The sequence below is a fragment of the Peromyscus leucopus genome, chromosome 18, assembly GCF_004664715.2.
Source record: "Peromyscus leucopus breed LL Stock chromosome 18, UCI_PerLeu_2.1, whole genome shotgun sequence".
Taxonomy (NCBI): domain Eukaryota; kingdom Metazoa; phylum Chordata; class Mammalia; order Rodentia; family Cricetidae; genus Peromyscus; species Peromyscus leucopus.
The window spans coordinates 46,112,620-46,132,129 of record NC_051078.1 but is presented as its reverse complement, the minus strand read 5'-3'; the positions used below and the strand labels follow the sequence as shown (position 1 = coordinate 46,132,129).

The window sequence follows — 19,510 nt, the reverse complement described above, 5'->3', positions numbered from 1 at the left end:
GTTGTTTTCTGATTAAGGGTTCCTAGGGCTGGAGAGATGGCTCAGCAGCTAAAAGTATTTGTTGCTCTTGCAGAGAGACCAAGGTTCGGTTCCCAGCATCTACATGCTTATACCTATCTGTAACTAGTTTCAGAGGATCCAGTGCCCTCTTCTGATCTCTATCAGCACCAGGCATGCACCTGGTAAACAAACACACATGCAGGCAAAACACTCACACACATAAAAAGAATAAATAAAACTTCAAAAAAAATTTAAAGAGTTCCTTATATATTTAGGTAAAATTTTTAGCAGATACATGATTTTCAAATATTTTCACTAATTCTGCAGATTATCTTTTTTTTCTTCCTCATAGTATCTTTTAAAGCACAAATGTTTTTAACTTTGACAATGTTCAGTTTGTCTGTTTTTTTGTTTATGTTTTTGATATCATCTGAAAACATGGAGATTTCTGGTCCGCAGTGAGTTTTAAGTCTTTACCTCCTGGGTTCAGATCTTTGATTAAATTTTCATTAAAAAAAAAAAAAAACATTTTATTCATTTTTATTTTATGTGCATTGGTGTTGTGCCTACAGGTATGTCTGTGTGCAGGTGTCTATCCCCTGGAATTGGAGTTACAGACAGCTGTGAGCTGTCATGTGAGTGTTGGGAATTGAACCTGAATCCTCAGGAAGAACAGCTAGTGCTCTTAAGAGCTGGGCTATCTCTGCAGCCCCCATAGTCATGCTGAATGAGATGTGGGGTAAGGTAAGGACCAACCACATCATTTACACACAGTTATCTTTGGTTAACAGCCACACTGACTTTCCTGCCAGTTGTCAGTCTTGGCCACCATGGCTCACTCTGTCCATTTTGAAACTGTTGAGTCTGCCCCCACCCCTCTTTGAGACATGTAGTTCAGGATGCACTCAAACTTTCAAAGTAGTCAAGGCTAGCCTTGGATACCTTATCCTCAGGATTACAAGCACACCCTACCATACACACCACCATTTTTATTTTTCTGTTGTTCAAATCTTTTAATTAAAAAAACAAACAAACAAACAACAACAACAACAACAAAAACAGAGCCAGACATCAGGGTGAAAGCTGAAAGATCAGTGACGCAGAACAGCCAGCCACTAGTTCTCACCTCTATGAAATCCTCAGTCTAAAGAGAGTGAGTTCCTGTTTCCTCACACCTTACATACCTTTCTCTGCCCAGATATCGCTTCCTGTGATTAAAGGTGTGTTTCCAGTGTGGCCTTGAACTCACAGAGATCCAGATGGATCTCTGCCTCCCAGTGCTAGGATTTAAGGTGTGTGCCACCACTGCCTGGCCTCTGTGTTTAACCTAGTGGCTGACTCTGTCCTCTGATCCTCAGGCAAGTTTATTAGGGTACACAATATATCACCACATTTTTCTCCATGATTCCTTTGGCTGTTCTGTGCCTGATTTAATTTCAGAACTGGCCTGTCAACTTCTAACAAGAAGCTACCCAGAATTCTAGACGTGATTACGCTAAATTGGTGGATCAGTGGGAAGAATACTGATATGTCTTCTAATTCATAAACATGGGGTTTTTTCATTTATTTAGATCTTCAACTACTCTCAATGAAGTCTCATAGTCTTTAATATCTAATTCTGAGATATGTACTTAAGTTGTCACTTTAAGGCAGTGTTTCTCATCCTGGGGGTCACAACCCCTTTGGAGGTTGAATGACCCTTTCACAGGGGTCACTTAAGACCATCAGAAAACACTGATATTTACATTATATTTTATAACAGTAGCAAAATTACAGTTATGAAGTAGCAACAAAAATAATTTTATAATTGAAGGTCCACACCATGAAGAACTGTATTTAGGGGTAACGGCATCAGGAAGGTTGAGAACCACTGCTATAAGGCTTACTATATGCACCTTATGGATCTGCTCCAGATTAATATTCATTTTTGGAAGTTATAAAAATATCATTCCTATATAGTAATCTTCCTTTTTTTCTTTTGAAATACTTTTATATACATTATATCTGCAAATGTCACAAATACAACAATAATTAAAATGAATAATTGGGGGGGGGGTTTCAAGACAATGTTTCAGTGCTTCCCAAGTGCTGGAATTAAAGGCATGCACTGTGGTGACATTTTGTTTGTACTCTAACAAATAAAATTTGCCTGAAGATCAAAGGACAGAGTCAGCCACTCGATTAAACATAGAGGCCAGGCAGTGGTGGCACACACCTTTAGTCCTAGCACTTGGAAGGCAAAGATGATCTGGATCTCTGAGTTCAAAGCCACCCTGGACTACATGAGATTAATCCAGTCTAAAAGAGAAACAGAGCCCGGCAGTGGTGGCACACATCTTTAATCCCAGTGCTTGGGAGTCATGTGCCTTTAATCCCATCACTAGGAAGCTTGAGACAGGAAGTGATATGTCTGGGCAGAGAAAGGAATATAAGGTAGAAGGAGACAGGAGTTCGGTGCCCTTTTGGCTGAGGACTCAGAGGCCTTCAGTCTGAGGACTCATGGAGACAGGATCTTGCCTCCCTTTCGGCCTGAGGATTCGGTAGTGGTGAGAAGTTTCTCTACTGTCTTGTTTCTTTGTCCCTGATCTTTCAGTATTTGCCCCAATATCTGGCTCAGAGTTTTTATTATCAATTAGGATTTGTGCAACAATGTACCACCACCTCCTGGCACAATATTTGTTTTATTGCCCTTGTTTATTATCACTTCTGCTTCTTCCAATTTGTTCTTGTGGATTCCAGTTACCATCTGGAATCACTTTAGTACAATACAGCTTGGCTACCATTCACCTTTGTGGTAGCTGGACAAAAACACTGTATTTATATATGCTCTCTGCACACCATCACATTACAGACATACTGTTTTACAGATGCTTTTGGGGACCACATGATGGTCCAGCTGGTCAAAGCACGTGGAAAACAAGCCTGTCAGCTTGAATCAGATCCCCAGAGCCCATGTGGAAGGAGAAAGCCAACCACTGAAAGCTAAAGCTAAGGAGAAAATCTTGACGGAAGAACTATAATTTGTATCCCTCCTGAGAAGACAGCCTTCCAACTAGCAGCTGGAGTGTTCTTTACTGCACCTGTTTATTGGAGGGCTCAGTACACAGACCACCAATTCACTTTTCTTATTGAGTTCCAGAAGTTTTTCAGTATGTTTTCCTCATTATATACTCTTGGATTAGTTTTTTAAAAAAACAACAACAAAAACCTTGTGAACCTTGTGTTTATTTTAACAATAATTTTCATAGGTTTCACTGGGGTGAGGGTTTATAGAGCTCCATACACTACTATGGCTGAAAGACGAACTCACTGGCATGTTTAGATGAGAAAATATATCCCGAACTCTACAATGTAGATTAAAGACACTATTCTTATCACCTCACCCAGAAGTCTCAAAAAGAAACATAAAGATCACACAGGGTGGGCCAGGGAGACGGCTGGCAAGCCTGACAATCTGAGCTCCAGGCTGGAACCTGGAAAAGCTGGACGTGCTAGAATGCATTCATCGTGAGTCCGAGCTGCTCTGGAGAGAGGAGAGGTAGACACAGGAGGAACCGCAAAAGCTGGCAGCCCACAACAGAAACCAGAGAGACCTTGTTTCTTAACGCGGTGGGGAGTACAGCCGCCACTCCGGGAAGAGACTGCTCTCCACATGTACAGTGTCATGCCCATCCCCATGTGCACACACAGGCACACGGGGATGAGCCTGCACATACACAATGCTTTTTTTTAAAGATCACATAAAGACCCTAAATCAGAAGTACTTTTCTGTCCATCTCCCCTAGATTTATCCCTTCGATTCTCTGGCAAAATGTCTACAGTGAAAGATATAGTTTGGAATAAAACTCAAATTGTTTGGTTTGAACTGCTACTAGGTGTTCATTCTGCCTAACAGTCAAGACCTGTAATAGATTGCTGCTAGGCAGGAGCTTTAAAAACAAAAACTTGAGGTGTGAATTTGGTATTGTGTGCACGTTTTAATGGGATAAAAAATATTTAAAGTTACCATCTAGGGGCGCACCCAAAACCTTGGATATGCTAGAAAGCATTTTACAGCTCAACTATGAGACAGACAGAGAGATAGGGAGACAAGAAAGGAGGGAGAGAGAGAGGGGGGGAGAGGAAGGAGGGAGGGAGAGAGGGAGAGGAAGGAAGACTCTGAGAGCCTTGACGATGCTGAAAAGCATTCTACAGCTGAACTCTGTCCCCAGCCTGAAAATTTCTGTCAAGAGACTAGTTTCCGAGTGAGCACTATATCTGTACTATGTACCTAAAGTCATCAAGTAAATTTGATTCAGATTTATAAGCCACATTAAGCTCTTTAAGTTTGACAAAGACTTTCAGAACAAGCACCCATGCCTGGGGCTATTCCTAAGAGTGGATTCCAAGTTGAGGATTAACTGTCTTGGCACATTTTCCTTGGAGGAAGGTAACACAAACATTTGCCATTTGTTTCCTATAGCTCATGGTGACGCCAGCATCTACACAACTGCGGATGAGGCAAGGCAAACCCACAGGCCACCTCAGGAACCTAAGCCTACACAGGCCCAGTGCACAGGGTTACTGAGATGTGTGTGGTTACCGGAGCTCTAATATGTTGGTGTGTGTGTGGGGGGATCCTAGTCTAGTAAAAACATACAAACAAAAAGATCTGAAATAACAAAATGGACTTTTATATTCATATACATTTATTTCATATATAAACTGGCTTTGTAAATAATACTACTCTAATTTAATAAGGTAATTAAGAAAGTTCAATTTTAGAAAAAATATACAATTAAGAAAAAAGTAAGCCAGGTGGTGGTGGCATATGTCTTTAATCCCAGCACTCAGGAGGCAGAGGCAGGTGGGTCTCTATGAGTTCAAGGCCAGCCTGGTCTACAAAGAGTGTTCCAGGACACAAAAACCAAAAAAGAAAAAAAAAAAAAAAGAAAATATTAAAAAAAAAGAAAAAAGAAAGCATTGCTTTATGTTCATGATCCAATCGTATTATTCTGAAATACTATTTTGTATTATACTGTGTCATTATATAATTATGTTCTTAAATAAATGCAATCTATTATAATCCAAAAGTTTACAAAAGAAGCTATTTCACAGCAGTAATGTTGAAGCAGCAATGTTAGCGAACTTCCTTGTTGCATTTTTCTGTGTAGTTTTTATCACAGTTACAGCTCTGACCACTCTTCAGACATATTATCTTGCTCCCTCAGTGAACAACATCGGGAGCCGTGTTTGCAACTCCGACGTGTAACTAAGAGAACGGAGAGAACAAAACCACACCGCATGCCCTAATCACAGCAGCTCTGGCCTCCACTCAGCCTCCAAGCTCCTTCCCCTCATCTTTTTGTTGTCGTTTTTGTTTGTTTGTTTTTTGAGACAGAGTTTTTCTGTGGAGCCCTGGCTGTCCTGGAACTTGCTCTGTAGACCAGGCTGGCCTCGAACTCACTGCTGGGATCAAAGGCGTGCACCACCACACCCATCACTGCAGCTCCCACCTACGGTGGTGGGAGCTGAGAACAAAGTAACTCAGGCTCTTGTGTCCTAGAGCTCACAATTTTAATTTACAACTCGCCGACGGCTTAGGAGAAAAGGTGAATACGCTTGAGGTTTAGGTGGCAACACTCCTTCTACACAGTTACCTCAGACAACCGAAGCTGCCCCACAGTTGATAACCTATGTTCTTAGTTAAGGAGCTGCAAACGCTTTACTCCCCTCTCACCCCCGGTACTGAGGACTGAACTGTGTGCCCGAGCTGTCACCCAGCCCTATTCATCTTGTGACATACCTTTTTCAACTGTTATTGCAATACTCTTTACTGGTGTGTGAGGGACGTTTTGTGTTAAAACCAAGGGAAGAGTTTTCACTGTCCTGGCGTGGGTTTCTAGATTATTCCTCATTTCCCTTCCCCATCTCACATATTTGCGTGACACATTTGTTTATGTGTGACAGGTAACCACAGCTGTCATTTCAGGTGAGGATGTAAAGCAAGTGCAGGTGCTTCTATCCAAACCCACAACGATTCACACGCACCTGTCACAGTGTGCATCGGATGCACAGGCAGGAGAACCACATCTGACTATTCCTTAAGACAAACACACTCATTTCCATCTGCTGGTGTCCTGTGTGGCTCCCCACTGCAGCCTGATGCTCAACAGTGATGAGACAGGAGACAAGACAAGGTATCAGATCATAATTACAAGTCCTCCCAACTAGACTTCCAAAGGTAAAGAATGGGACAGAGCCACAGAGCAGTGGGCACTGAGAACTCCACATGCTGGAGAAGCCCTTCTACATGAGGCTTCACCACACTCCAGCAGTGTGAGCATAAACCTCAGGCTCTCACTGCAACCATCTCCATACTTCACACACTGGTTGGGGAAGCAAATCTCTGTAAAACTGAACACCATGACAGTGTGTCGGGAACCAGATCTAGAGTGCACTCATTTGTCATCACACGCAGAGTCAGTACAATGAAGGTGCTTTGTTTTGTTTGAAGGATACTGCCCCTTACACTATTCTAGGTTGTCACCAAATTTCCTGTTTAGTATAAGGAAGGTATCACTGTGGATGCATTTTCAGCTGATGTTTTTGGCACAGCACTGTACTTTATGAAAGGAGGGGAGGTCTTGAATTTTGTGACCAAGGAGGTACTGACGGAAGGCTCTAGAGCGGGGCTTCCCACCCTTCCTAATGCCGCAACCCTTTAACACAGTTCCTCATGCTATGGTGACTCCCAAACATCAAACTATTTCATTGCTACTTCATTACTGAAATTTTGCTGCTGTTATGAATCATAATGTAAATATCTGATATGCGATCCCCAAGGGGTCAAGACCCCCAGGTTGAGAACCACTGCTCTAGACGCACACTTAGGACAGTACAAGGACAGAGACTCCACAGTAATTCGATTCCTTGTGTTTTCACATTGGGCTCAGTGTAGTGAAGTCCTACTACCGTTTCCACAGAGACCTTCTAATGCTGCTGGCACTAGAGCTGTCCCACAGTTTGCCTGCCAGTGTCTACAAGGCACCGTAGGCATCAGAGTCACTAATGGTTCGAACCATTGGAGACTGAGATGGATTTGTTTGCCAATGTTTTCCATTAATGAAGATCACCTAGCTAGGTCCCTAATGACACTTGTTTATAACAGACCTCCCAGGAAGCAGAAACCTCCACACAAACTGCAGTCAACACCAGTGCACAAGTCACTCTCCAGAGATCTAAAAGTAGCAGAGCGCAATCTCCATACCAGTAGATTCAAACAACCTCTGGACCAAAACTCTTAGGAAAAAAACTGTCTCTGCACGGAACATATAGGGACTTTCATCATTACTCACAACACACTACAACTTTACAAAGCATTCACATCCTAACACGCATCTAGCGATGATTTAAGTATATGGTATGATGTATACTTATATGCAAATACTAGAAAGGTGAGGAACTTGAGTATCTGGAATCAAACTCATGTAGACAGCAAATGGAAAGAACAGTTAGAAAATGTCAGGTTTTCTACTATTCTACAGAAAACAAACAACATGTATAATTAATTTAGGAAAATTCCCTTCTCAACTAATATTTCTATGGGGTAAAGCAACTGTATTTAGACTTTTAAGCATATGTGTATACGCATGTATGTATGTGCAGGTGTGTGTGTGTATTCCAGGGATCCTTCCATCTACGTATGGTTTCTAGGGGTGTGTGTGTGTGTGTGTGTGTGTGTGTGTGTGTGTGTGTGTGTGTGTATTACAGGGATCCTTTCATCTCTCTCTTTCCAGCGTGGAGATTACAGCATGTATCACTGCTCCTGGCACTCGTCCATCGGGTCTATGGACTGAACTTGAGTCCTGATTGTGAGGCAAACACTTTATTGACGAGGTGATCTCTCTGCTCTTAATGTACTTATTATGATGAGTAAAAGCAAATGCAAGATGGGTTCTCCCAATCAAAAAACAGTAGCTGCCTTCCTAACTTGAAATTCTATCTTGAGTCTAACATCCAATATGCTCTGTTTAAATATCTTACTTTGTTCTTTTTCAGTTTTTCTTGTTACTACTTCATAGCATTCTGTCAATGGCCATTGTTTCTTCCCAGTATCCTTTAACTGGCTGGTTCCAATCTTTTCTGTTTATGTATGTTTTAATGAAAAAATTTTGCTCACTTGGGTTCAATCTGAACATAAGACAGGTCTCCAAAAGTGATGTATTTTTTGGTCAAAGGGCAAAAAGCATCTTAATTAAATAACCACCTACCAGTTTCTCCTCCACAGACACTGTGCCACTCTGTAGGAAGACTTATTTCCTGAAGATTGTCTACAGATACACACACGCTTGCTGCCCACTTCCCAGCTTCTGACTGTTCCTAAGAAGGCCAATTCTAAAGCTATCCAAAAAGCATATTCATTCCATAAATCTCTACTGCAAAAGATATCGTTTGTCTTATTAACTCTGTCCAAATCCACAAGCAGTCCTCTTTGCACCCAAGGCGCTCATTTAGACGACTTCCTGAGTGTTCCGAGTGCATTCACAACTGCAGCTGTGATGGGTCCTCAGAGTCTATCATGGAGGAGTTAACAGATAAGAAGAAGAGGAAAACTAGCAATGTAGAAGGGAAGAAATAATGTGTCTGTGTGTGTAGCTATGAACATTTAATACTAGAATACAAATACAAGGGAAACAGAAAAATCAGGTTGCAAAAGTAGGCAAAGATCAGATCACTGATACTATTATGTCATTCTGTCAGCATAGGCAGTCACTGCAAGATCTTAAGGCTGAAAATGACATGGCCAGATTGCTGTCTGAGATTTATGGACAAGCAGCTAGACCCACAGGTCACCAGAGAGCGAAAGGACAGAGCAAGAACTAATGGAGTGCTAGGCAGGCACACCTTTTACTGCAGCACTCGAGGCAGAGGCAGGTGAATCTCTGAGTTCTAGGCCAGTCTGGTCTACAGAGTGAGTTCCAGGACAGTCAGGGCTACACAGGGAAACCTGTCCCAAAAACAACACCAAAAACAAAAACAAACAATAACAAAAAAAAAAAAAAAAAAAAAAACAAACCAAAACTAATGTGGTGATCCAGATGAAAGTTTGAATTAGGAGAATCAATCTTAGGAGGTGGAGAGGCAGGCATTGATATGAGATATGGAATGTAGAGAACAAAATGGATACATGTAAGGTAATCAATCCACTCCAGCATCTAATCCACTCCTTCCATCAGCAAGAGATGCATACGGACTCAGCCATAGTCTTGTCTGACACTGGAATCTGTGAGGCTGGGAGAGAGGTATGGTGCCCAGAAAAACAAGAGGGCAGGGCAGGTTTATCCTCAATTAGCACCATGCCTTCACCCACCAAGTAAGGCAACCACACACTGAATAGTCACGTCTGCTGCACCCTCTCTTGTAGTAAGTCCTTTATGTGTGAGTCTCTTGACTCCATTCTCCTCAGTGACAATGTGCTGGTAACCTAGACAACTGTAACACTCTAAGTAGGTACAGTGCTGAGACATGGTTGGGGGACAGCAGCAGGAAAAGGTGCTCCCCAAACTCAGCCATCAGAGTCAAGCTTTACATGAGCCTGCCGTTTTGTCCAACCTGGAACTCTGCCACCAAGAGAAGGCAGCCTTTCAGCAGTCAGAAAATCTACTGCCAGTCCCACCTGAACCTTTCCCCACTTAAGCCCAGGGATTCTGTGGGGACAAACAGGAGGGGTTATGTGTAACCCATCCTAAACCTGCTACCTCTGTCTTCTCAGGATTCCTGAGAAATTGAAGTGAAACCAAAAACTAATCAACAACCATCAGATGAAAACAAGTCCACCACTTAAAACACCCAGGAGTCAGTCTCTCTCTCTCTCTCTCTCTCTCTCTCTCTCTCTCTCTCTCTCTCTCTCTCTCTCTCTCTCTCTCACACACACACACACACACACACACACACACACCAAACCTTACCTTTCTTTTATCTTCATCTGTTGATTCAAATTTGAAAGTAGCCCTATGCTGAGGGGGAGAGAAAGGAGACATTGTCATTTTAATAATACATTTTAAAGATTTTCAAACAAATATATATATACTAATTTTCTTATGAAATAGTGCTTTCTCATCTCAATACTCATCTCAATATTCTTATTCAAGTAAGACTGACGCAATAATATAAAAAAATAAGTGTAGAGCTGCATGAAAAGACCATGGCGGAAATACAGGTGAGAAGAGGGAATGAAGGCAGCGGCCACCCAAGAGGAGGTGGACGCAGCACACAGCCCTGGATAACTGAGCCGGACTTGGGGGGATAAATAGGTGTCAGCTGTAGAGATGTGAACCACACATTCAGGAAACTAGCAGCTCCGAGAGAGAAATGGGACCCATTAGGGGATGGCACACAGAGGGAGACGGGAATGCAAACACAGATGGACAGGAACTGGAAACACCCGTCAGTGCACTAGCTTTTTCTATGCTGTGTTCCATGAGAAATCATCAGAGGGCAGCGGTGGTGCTGCACACCTCTAATCCCAGCACTCGGGAGGCAGGTGATCTCTGAGTTCGAAGTCAGCCTGGTCTACAGAGCGAGTTCCAGGACAGCCAGGGCTACACAGGGAAACCCTGTCTCAGTGGGGAAAAAAAAAGAGAGAGACAGAGAGAGAGAGAGACAGGAGGAGGAGGAAATCATCAGAGAACTGCAGAGAAGACAACACTTTGGAAAAGAGGCTCCCTCACTCTAACTAGTTGTGACTTCAAGTAAACTGTACCTGGGCTCTCTCGTGAAAATAGTGCTTAGCTAAGAGGGTAATTGTGAGGGCTGTGATAGCTATGGTACATTAAGACACCGTCTCACTGCCTGGCAAGTAGTAAGCAGTGTATATTAGGGTACTGTTGTTGCTGCTGTTGCTGCTGCTGCTGCTGCTGCTGCTAATGATATTAACAAAAAATTAACTGGAAGGGAAGAGAGTGTCATGGTTCCCCTGAAATGACTGGCCATAGTGTACTCTCCACTTTGTAGCAGAAGCAAAGGAGAATGGACAGAATAAGCCGCTTGTTTGCATATGGAGTGGTGGTCACAAGACAAGAGCACAGAATTCGGACTCTCACAATTTAACCAGGAACGCTCTCCTGAAGCCCACCTGAATTCTTCTTCCCAAGGCAAACCAACAAGCCACTCCTCCGAGCTCTCTACCGCTTTTCCTGTTTTTCTCACTGTCCATCCGCCCAACACAACTGGCAACCCACCACAGTTAAGAACAGTATGTGTGAAAGACATTGTTTGGGTAGTTCTGTTTTGTAGCTTTGCAGAAACAGTTTTTGAAACAGAATGAGCTACAAAAGTGTTGGAGGGAGGTAGTCTGAATGTGAGAAATGGCCAAAGGGAAGACAGGAGGCTAAGAGATAAGGGTCATCTAAGGAAATCTCAAAGAGGCGACTCACAAATGGATGAGACCAACTGAAACAGGTATGTGAGAGACGAGGACGAGATGTAAAACTTTACATCGGAAATGGCATAGGCTACAGATGACCGGGGGAAGTCCAGGACAGAACAGGAACAACCTTCTGGAAGAGTATTTTGGGCAGCTCACAGGCCAGCCCAAGCGGAGCAAGACGAGGCAGAGGGCCGTGTGGGGAGCAGCATCACAAGCTGGTGCAGTGCAATGCCACTGGACACAAACCTCTGAAGGGAAGAGACTGGCAGCACACATGAGAAGCCACAAACATACTGACCCCATCTGACCCAGAACTCCTACTCCTGTGAGTTTATTTTAATGAAGCCATGTAGAGTGAGAGAAAAATCACCTATGTAAGCACATTCACGACAGTGTTTTCTAATAGAGTAAGAGGCGAGCTGAACATACAACACTGAAAAACGTGTATGTCAAAATATCCTACTGAATATATCCTATCCATCCGATAAAATACTGTGTACCAACTAAAAGAAAGGTGACGCACTGGGGTTATTTTATAATAAAAATCTTAAGAATAAAGGATAGAGTAAGTGAACGGGGGAGGGAAGAGGGGGGAGTAGAAGAGGTCATGAATCTGAGGCCAGACTTAGGAATTTACAGAGCCGGGGTCACGGAAGCCTACATTAAAGATGAGGAGGCAGCAGGCTAATGTTCTCAGGGCTGCTCAGTAGAGGCTCCCTATAAAGGAAAATATTTATACTTAGAAACCAAAAAGGCTCAGCTTTTGCCACTCTACATAAAATATTAGTTCTGTAAATTATTTGGAATAAATGTGTCTAGTTGTTCAAACTTAATACTTCTCCTAAATGTTTTTTTGGCATTTATAAGCAGAGGACAGGAAAAAAAAGTAATTCTTATTTGGAAAGATACTCAGTAAGTTACAAAAATATCTTCTAAGTGTTTCCTACATAGAATTATTTTTTTAGGTGAGAATTTAGAATAGTACCAAAGGCTAATTTTTCACTTTTCTGTTGCTTTTTCATAGCAAGTTTGATCGAAAAATAATAATTTCAAATAATAAATTTAAAGTAATAATAAAAACAGTATTTTAAAAAATAACAGAAGTTTTCAAAGGCCCCATATAGCCAGCATGAAAGCTTAATTTAACTGGAAAATATACTAGTATATTTTCCAATTAATGATCCATTAAACTCTCAATGGATCAAGCTATTTAGAAACTCAACCCCAGAGACCACTGTACCCAGCAGATGCTGAAGTGAAGGTGGCTTCACTTACCCAAGCTAGATCAGACCTAACATACTCTCCTACCTCTCCTTCCAATGCTTCTTAAATACTTGTAATGTTTTGAGACAGGGCTTTCTGAATGTCCCAGGCTGGCCTTGAGCTTTTCAATCTTGTCGCCTTACTCCCCTTTCTAAAGCTCAAATGATGGGAACACGTGCCTCTCTAGAGCTGTTAGCCAACTAACATTCATTTCCAGAACAGGAGCAAGTTGAATATAAATCAAAGAGTAAAATCACTGTTCAACTTAAAGACCAGGCAGGCAAACAAGAACCTCTCGGTGACACACCAGACTCATGTCTGCAGGTTTTATTACCTATGAGAGCCCCTCCCCCCCCCCCCAAAACTCAGCCATCAGATACTGCTCATTAAGGGCAATCCTGGTCAGACTGCACTTGACAATCCATAAGGTTTTCCTTACTCTTTTACATGGTACAGCTGGCACCTTGCACATGGTAGGTAGGCATTAAATGGCCACTACTGTTGTTACTGCATGGTCTCTGCTCTAGTATCTGGCTAAATGATGACCTACTAGAGAATTCGGTGATGTCTACAAGTACACTCAAAGACTACTTCTTAGGAGTCAAAACAGACTGTAAAACAATTTGGAAATAAGTACAATGTGTAACAAGGATATCTCTATGCAAAAACCTAGGGCAAGCTCAAAGTAAAGGCTCAGCCTCAAAAATGGAAAGCAAAACATCCTTCTACATGGTCCAGGATATTTAAATCCCCATTCAAATGCAGAGGCTGCATTTCCAGAACTGTATCCTTGTTAGTTTTCCCCTAGTCACATTCTTCAAGCATATAATGATGAGCTCAAGACTACCAACAGTCTTCCTGTCCCGTAACTAACTCTTGGAGACCTACTTAAGTGACAGTATCTTAAGTAACTTTTTTTTTTTTTTTTTTTTTTTTTTTTTTTTTTTGGTTTTTCGAGACAGGGTTTCTCTGTGTAGCTTTGCGCCTTTCCTGGAACTCACTTGGTAGCCCAGGCTGGCCTCGAACTCACAGAGATCCGCCTGGCTCTGCCTCCCGAGTGCTGGGATTAAAGGCGTGCGCCACCACCGCCCGGCTCTTAAGTAACTTTTTCATCATTCATCTGACCATCAGTGTGCCATACTTCCCAAATGGAATCCTGTTGGAGATGGTGGGACAGTGACATGGCCAGGTGGCCTCTGTGGCTTGCATGTCATCTCTGGATTTATCAGTCACAGTTGATCAAGTCAGCTTCTTCAGCTGTTAAGTGACAGGTTTGGTTTTATTTTTAGGAGCACTGGACTACTTCCTTTGCAACTGCTGAGCCCCAAGTCCTCTTCCTTTAGTTACAGAGTGAACTGTTTATTTTGAGATGTGTTGCTATAGCTTAGACTACCAAAGCTCTCGGTCTTCCTTCACGTCTTTTCTGACACCAGGGTTAGTAGAGAGGCTCTTTACCATCATTAGCTTCACTGGCATGGGCTCTGGTTCATTGTAACATTGTGATTTTGTTGTTCTTTTCTTTTCTTTTTTGAGACAGGGTTTCTCTGTGTAGCCCTGGTGTTATCCTGGACCTTGCTCTGTAGACCAGGCTGGCCTCCAAAGTGGAGATCCACCTGCCTCTGCCACCCAAGTGCTGGGATTAAAGGCATGCAATATCACCACACAAGAAACAGCTACTCTTAATTTAAAGAATTATTTTCCTTTTCTGAAGCAACTTACCCTTAACAAACAGACAAGTTTTTTTCTTTCTGGGATAGAGATTTCTCTCTCTAGGATAATAAGGGCCAGTGAATGAAGCAAAAATGCTTGGAAATGAATTTCTGCACTACAGTAGAAATTGGGTGTATTCTGCTGCTTCTTTTTTTTTTTTTTTTTTTTGAGCTAAGGATCGAACCCAGGGCCTTGCGCTTGCTAGGCAAGCACTCTGCCACTGAGCTAAATCCCCAACCCGAAATTGGGTGTATTCTGGAGTCACAAAGCTATTGGCTGCTCTGAAAGCGGCAGGAGATACACCATGGTGATGATGCCACTGGAGGTGCAAAGGTTAAGATGAGGAGTGGGAAAGGTCCCCAAATGTCTTAACTGTGTTACATCAATTCAGTGCCACATGCCTTGCTGAAGGCCAACAGCCCTGGGTTCCTTCCGCAGCAGCCCTGTTCTAAGTGCTTTAGACACAGAACCCATTCAATCCTGACCAAAGCCCTAGGATGTGAGGCTACTCTTCTCATTTGACAGAGGAAGAGAGAGCGCAGCAAAGTTAAGCAACACGGACTTGGCCACATAGATTGTAAACTGAAGATCAGCATCCAGGGAGTCTGGCTCTAGAGCCTGTCCTCTGGCCACACCACCTCATCAAAGACCCAGACTATTAACTCCTCATAACTTAACAGGGAAGACCTCATAGACACTATGCTCAGTGCTTGGCATTGCATTTCAATGAATCTAATCCATACAATAAATAAAAAGAATGTTTTAATCCCTCCTTTTCAGACAAGGCAACTGGGACTTAGAGGCTTGAAATAACTTATCCACAGTCATGAAGCTATTAACAGCAGAACTGAGACCAGAACCAAGGTTTATCTGATGCCAGACCCTGTCTTCTTTCTGTCTACTTGCAACAACCAGCTTATGAGAAAAGATAACATAAAGAGCCCTCCTCCTCTTCTTCCAGACAATGAACTAGTTTCTCTCAGCATCATCCATTCCTCTCCTGTGGACTCAATGCTCCACAATCACTTCTTACATCAGAACATTTTTCAAATCCATTTCTCCAGACAAGAAAACTGAAGGGCATGCCGTCCATCTATTTTCTCGGGGTTTCCGACTCATACACATAAATGGGTTTATTCCTATTCTTGCCCGACTACTCACAGCACAGATCACCTTCCTATTCATGTCACACAGTTCCTCCCTTTGAGGGGCAGTGCTGGATGCAACGTGAAGCTCGCCTGTTTCCTTCATGCTCCAGTCAGCCCTACTCTACTGTTTCTACTATAACTGATAGTAAACTGAGTGCTTTCTCCTAAAAGAGCTAACTGGTCCCCTTGACGCCAGATAAGAACATTCTCAGGCTTGACCACAGAGTGCGTCTGGGAATCCTCTGAAGCACCTCAGGACAGCACCTTAAACAACAGATGATGACCCTGACAACAGTGAAAATATTCACAGTATGAAAGGGGAAGCTAAGCTCAGACAAGACGTGGCCATGAGTGACAGGAACATCAAGGAGATCCCCCTGAAGGGAGATCAAGGAGAGGAAGGGATAAAATGGAGGAAGCCAATAAATAGAGGACCTAATCGGTTTTGCCACAAAACAGTGACTAGTGGACTAAGATCTCAGTGTAGGTTTTTCTTCCTCCCTTCCCTGTAGAAGAAAGTTCCCATTATTGCTGGGTATCTGACATATAGTAAGTGCTAAATAAACATTAGTTAATTCAACACAATAGCCAAATTATTATACTTCCTTTTGAAAACCAGTCTGTGGCTCCCCCATATCTTCTCTGGAAAGCAATAATAAATCAAGTTAAAATAATACAATCTATGAAATATGTACACCTACACATGAAATGAGTTTCTCCTAAGTCAGGCAGGCATGCTCAGCCCTGAAGCATGTCAGGTGAAGGGGCTAAGACATGACTGGAATACAGCCCATGTGTGCTCCCAAAGAAAGCAGCACAGCAAAAGAGGCACTAGACAGCCAGACTCAAATCCCAGTTCCATCTTCATTGGCTGGGTGAGTTTGGGACTCCATTATCATCCTAAATTTCACTATTTGTGAAACGAGGAATGTCCTCACTTTGCTCACGAGGTTGTTGGGCAGATTAAGAGAGAATGAAGGTTCTTTTAGAAGTATGTCTCCTTTGGGGGTGTTTTCTACTAAGGGCAGAAATGGCATCCTGGCAGTTGTATGAAAGTGTAGTAGTGGACACTGACCAGGAGGAGAGGGGGCTGATCAACAGGAAGGGAACTGTGAGGACTAAGGTATCTGTCATATCTAGGGTGTGTTTTCACAAATCATCATCAATCATCCTCAGACAAGCCTAGTCTCCTAAAGGCTAGAGGTGCCAGGCAGGCCACTTACTCAGGTGAGCATGGTAAGCCGCTGGAAAAGAAAGGGGGAGCTAACGGTTCTGGAGAAAGATTCTCCAGAGAAGGAAGTGGCATTTACAACAAGACACCATTTCACTGTAAAGTCAAAGAACAATGAATGGACAGTTTGAAGACCTAGGTGGGAAGACTGGCTCCCGAGAATGACCTTGGGCTAGTCATGTAGCCCATCTAGAGTCTCCATTGCAAAACACAGGTAATACCTCACAGGACTGCTGTCAAGATTAAATGAGATAATGAATAGAAAGCTGTTAATGCGATACAAGTAATAGGTATTATTAGGAGTAGGATTTTCCACCCACTTACAACATATGTCCATGACCTTGGGCGTGATTTCAGTTCTTTGCACCTCGATTTCCTCATCTATAAAATGGGAAGGATGATACCATCTACCCTATAAATAATCTGAGGATCAAAGGAGATCACATATAAGACATCAACGCCTGGAAAACCATACAATAGTATTGGTACATAAAGAACTGCCATCGTTGCTGGTATGTTTTATGCACGTCAAGGGCCATATTTATGCAGAGAAGCATGTACTTTTACAGTATACAGGTGAGAAAGCCTCGCATGCATTTTATGCGTCCAGGAGTGGGGCACAGGGCAGATGCGCATCTACGGATCCTGGGGGTGTGACTTGCACGCTTAGGAAGAAGACCACAGCACAGGCTGCTGGGCCAGGAATCGGAGGAGTGGGCACTACAGTTGGGTGGGTGGGAGGGTGCGGGAGGGGGCAGAGATGCAGGATGCACGGGTGGGAAAGGCTGGGGGCACAAACACGCATGCCCAAGCCGGAAACGTTTTCGGGGGAGAGCAATGCGCATCCCCGGAATGAGGGGGTGGGGGGGTGGGGAGGATGCGAAGTGCAAGCCCTGAGGGCGGCCCGGGGCGAGACAGCGAACGCCCGGGGCCAGAGCTCTTTACCTTGTCGCTGTAATCCCTCAGGACCCGCTCGATAGCCCCCGCCTCGCCGGCCCGGACGATGTAGAGGGCGCGCTCTTCATCCATGGCCGCAGGTGCGGGGGAGCCGCGGCCGCTGTGCGCGCCCCAGCCGCTGCCTCCCAGGTAAACGCCTCGCGCCCCCGCTACCTCGCTCCTTCCCAGCTTCCTTCCTTCCCTCCTTCCCTCCCTCCCTCCAGTCTCCAACCCGCCAGCCTCCGCCCGGGCAGGCCGTACGTCACCGCCCCTCAACTTTCACCCCGAGACGTCACCGCTCCCCCAGCAACCGGCGCCTCGAGGCCTCCCCCTGCAAGGCCCAGGGCTCGGCGGAGGCCTGACGAGCCGCCAGGGACCGGGTCAGGCCCAGCCCCTGCCAACTCTCATCGGTCTACCAGCCTTGGAGAAGAGTTCAGCTTCGTGTTGGCCTTTCACAAGCAGAACTGTCCCTCCTGACACTCTATGAATCATTCCCCTTAGCGGACAAGAACTGGCGGGCTGTTCCCCGCCCATCTGCGAGCCCACGGCTACTAAACTACAATTCCCGGCGTACAACGGGGTCATCCCACACTGTCCTCGGAGTTATTAGTGAGCCGAATGTCATGCCGGGATCGGTAGTCATCCATCGAGAAAGACTTCCCACCAAGGGCATACTGGAAATTGTAGTCCTCTGAAGGCCGGAAACCAGAGTCCTGCGACCGCCTGGGGCCAGAGGAGGAGGGACCGTTAGTGGGAGGGTCAAAGCCGTGTTCTGGCTGTTTTTTTGTTTTTTTTTTCCTTTGCTGACCTGCACCAGACGTGGCTGGTTGGACCGACTAGCGCTGGCGAAACTGCCGGCCCCTGGTGGGAGCTGTCAACCCCGGTTGAGTTCCCTCTATGCTCAGTTAGCGGTTTCAGTGAATGGAATTCTCGTCTGGCTGCGGCTGTGTTTTACACTAGGCTGCAGCAACGTGGGAAATTGCACATAGTTCTTTGTGGAACCCAAACTGATAAAGCAATTTGGCCTAAGTCCCAGGCGTTAGTAAATGAGAAAGTAGAGATTTAAATCCAGGTCTTTCCCAAAGGTGGCCACTCTCCACCCACCCGTCAATGTCATACAGAGTAGGAATGAGGGCAGTGGTAACGACCGAGGGGCATGTTTGCCGAGTGTTAGTTCTTTGCCAGGCACTCACACTTCACCTGTATTTGCTTAATTCCTCAAAAATTCAACCAATATTTGAGAACCTGTGCATTTCTGGGCATTATCCAATACAGCGACCCTCAAAACAAGTTTCAACCTCACCGAGAGGTCCGTTCTCCTGAACATCGCCATCAACGGCCCTGCTGTTCTTATTTTAAAATGATCAGTCTTGAAAAATTAAAATGCATAGTTTTAAAATTAAGTTTGGAGTTGGAGCCTGTTCTGTGATCCCAGTCTTTTTCATAGAAAATAGATGAATTCTGCAAGAAAATTTCAAGCGTTTTACCGCCAAGTAATCATCTTGGGTGTCTTCCCTGTTTGCCTCTTCAGCAATGGTGATTCGTTTTCTTGGGTTTCTGTTATACTGTGGTAGACATTGGGAATTTAGACTTAAACAACACGGAAGCTGGGCCCACGGAGCCCAAGATTTCCTGCAGTTTATACTTCAAATGGAGCCAGCATTTTATTGAGCATACAGTTGAACCAATCATTAAAGAGCAGGAAATTGCTGACCTTTTGTTATTGAGACAAATGTTGAAGCCAATCAGTGAAGGGAAGGACATAGATGTAGTTTGTGTCTGTGGTTCCTTTGTGCCGTTGCCTGTGGCCAG

The 19,510-nt window shown here is 44.0% G+C and overlaps 1 protein-coding gene across 7 annotated transcripts in view; it reads right to left on the bottom strand.

Annotated features, from left to right (window-relative positions):
- The window catches only part of Ric8b (RIC8 guanine nucleotide exchange factor B), a 105,756-nt gene extending 86,727 nt beyond the window's left edge, over positions 1–19,029 (bottom strand). For 2 of the 7 annotated variants that reach the window (XM_037196898.1, XM_028883635.2), the window contains exons 1-2: positions 17,708–19,029; positions 9,951–9,998 (exon numbers count right to left, since the gene is read on the bottom strand). In XM_037196898.1, the coding sequence (XP_037052793.1) occupies positions 9,951–9,998; positions 17,708–17,791 (132 nt within the window). In that variant the 5' untranslated portion in view covers positions 17,792–19,029. Of the gene's footprint in view, positions 1–9,950; positions 9,999–17,086; positions 17,470–17,707 lie in introns of those variants that run through there. The other 5 variants (XR_003736079.2, XM_028883633.2, XM_028883637.2 and 2 more) reach the window with 5 other exon arrangements.
- Positions 19,030–19,510: the final 481 nt, after the last annotated feature.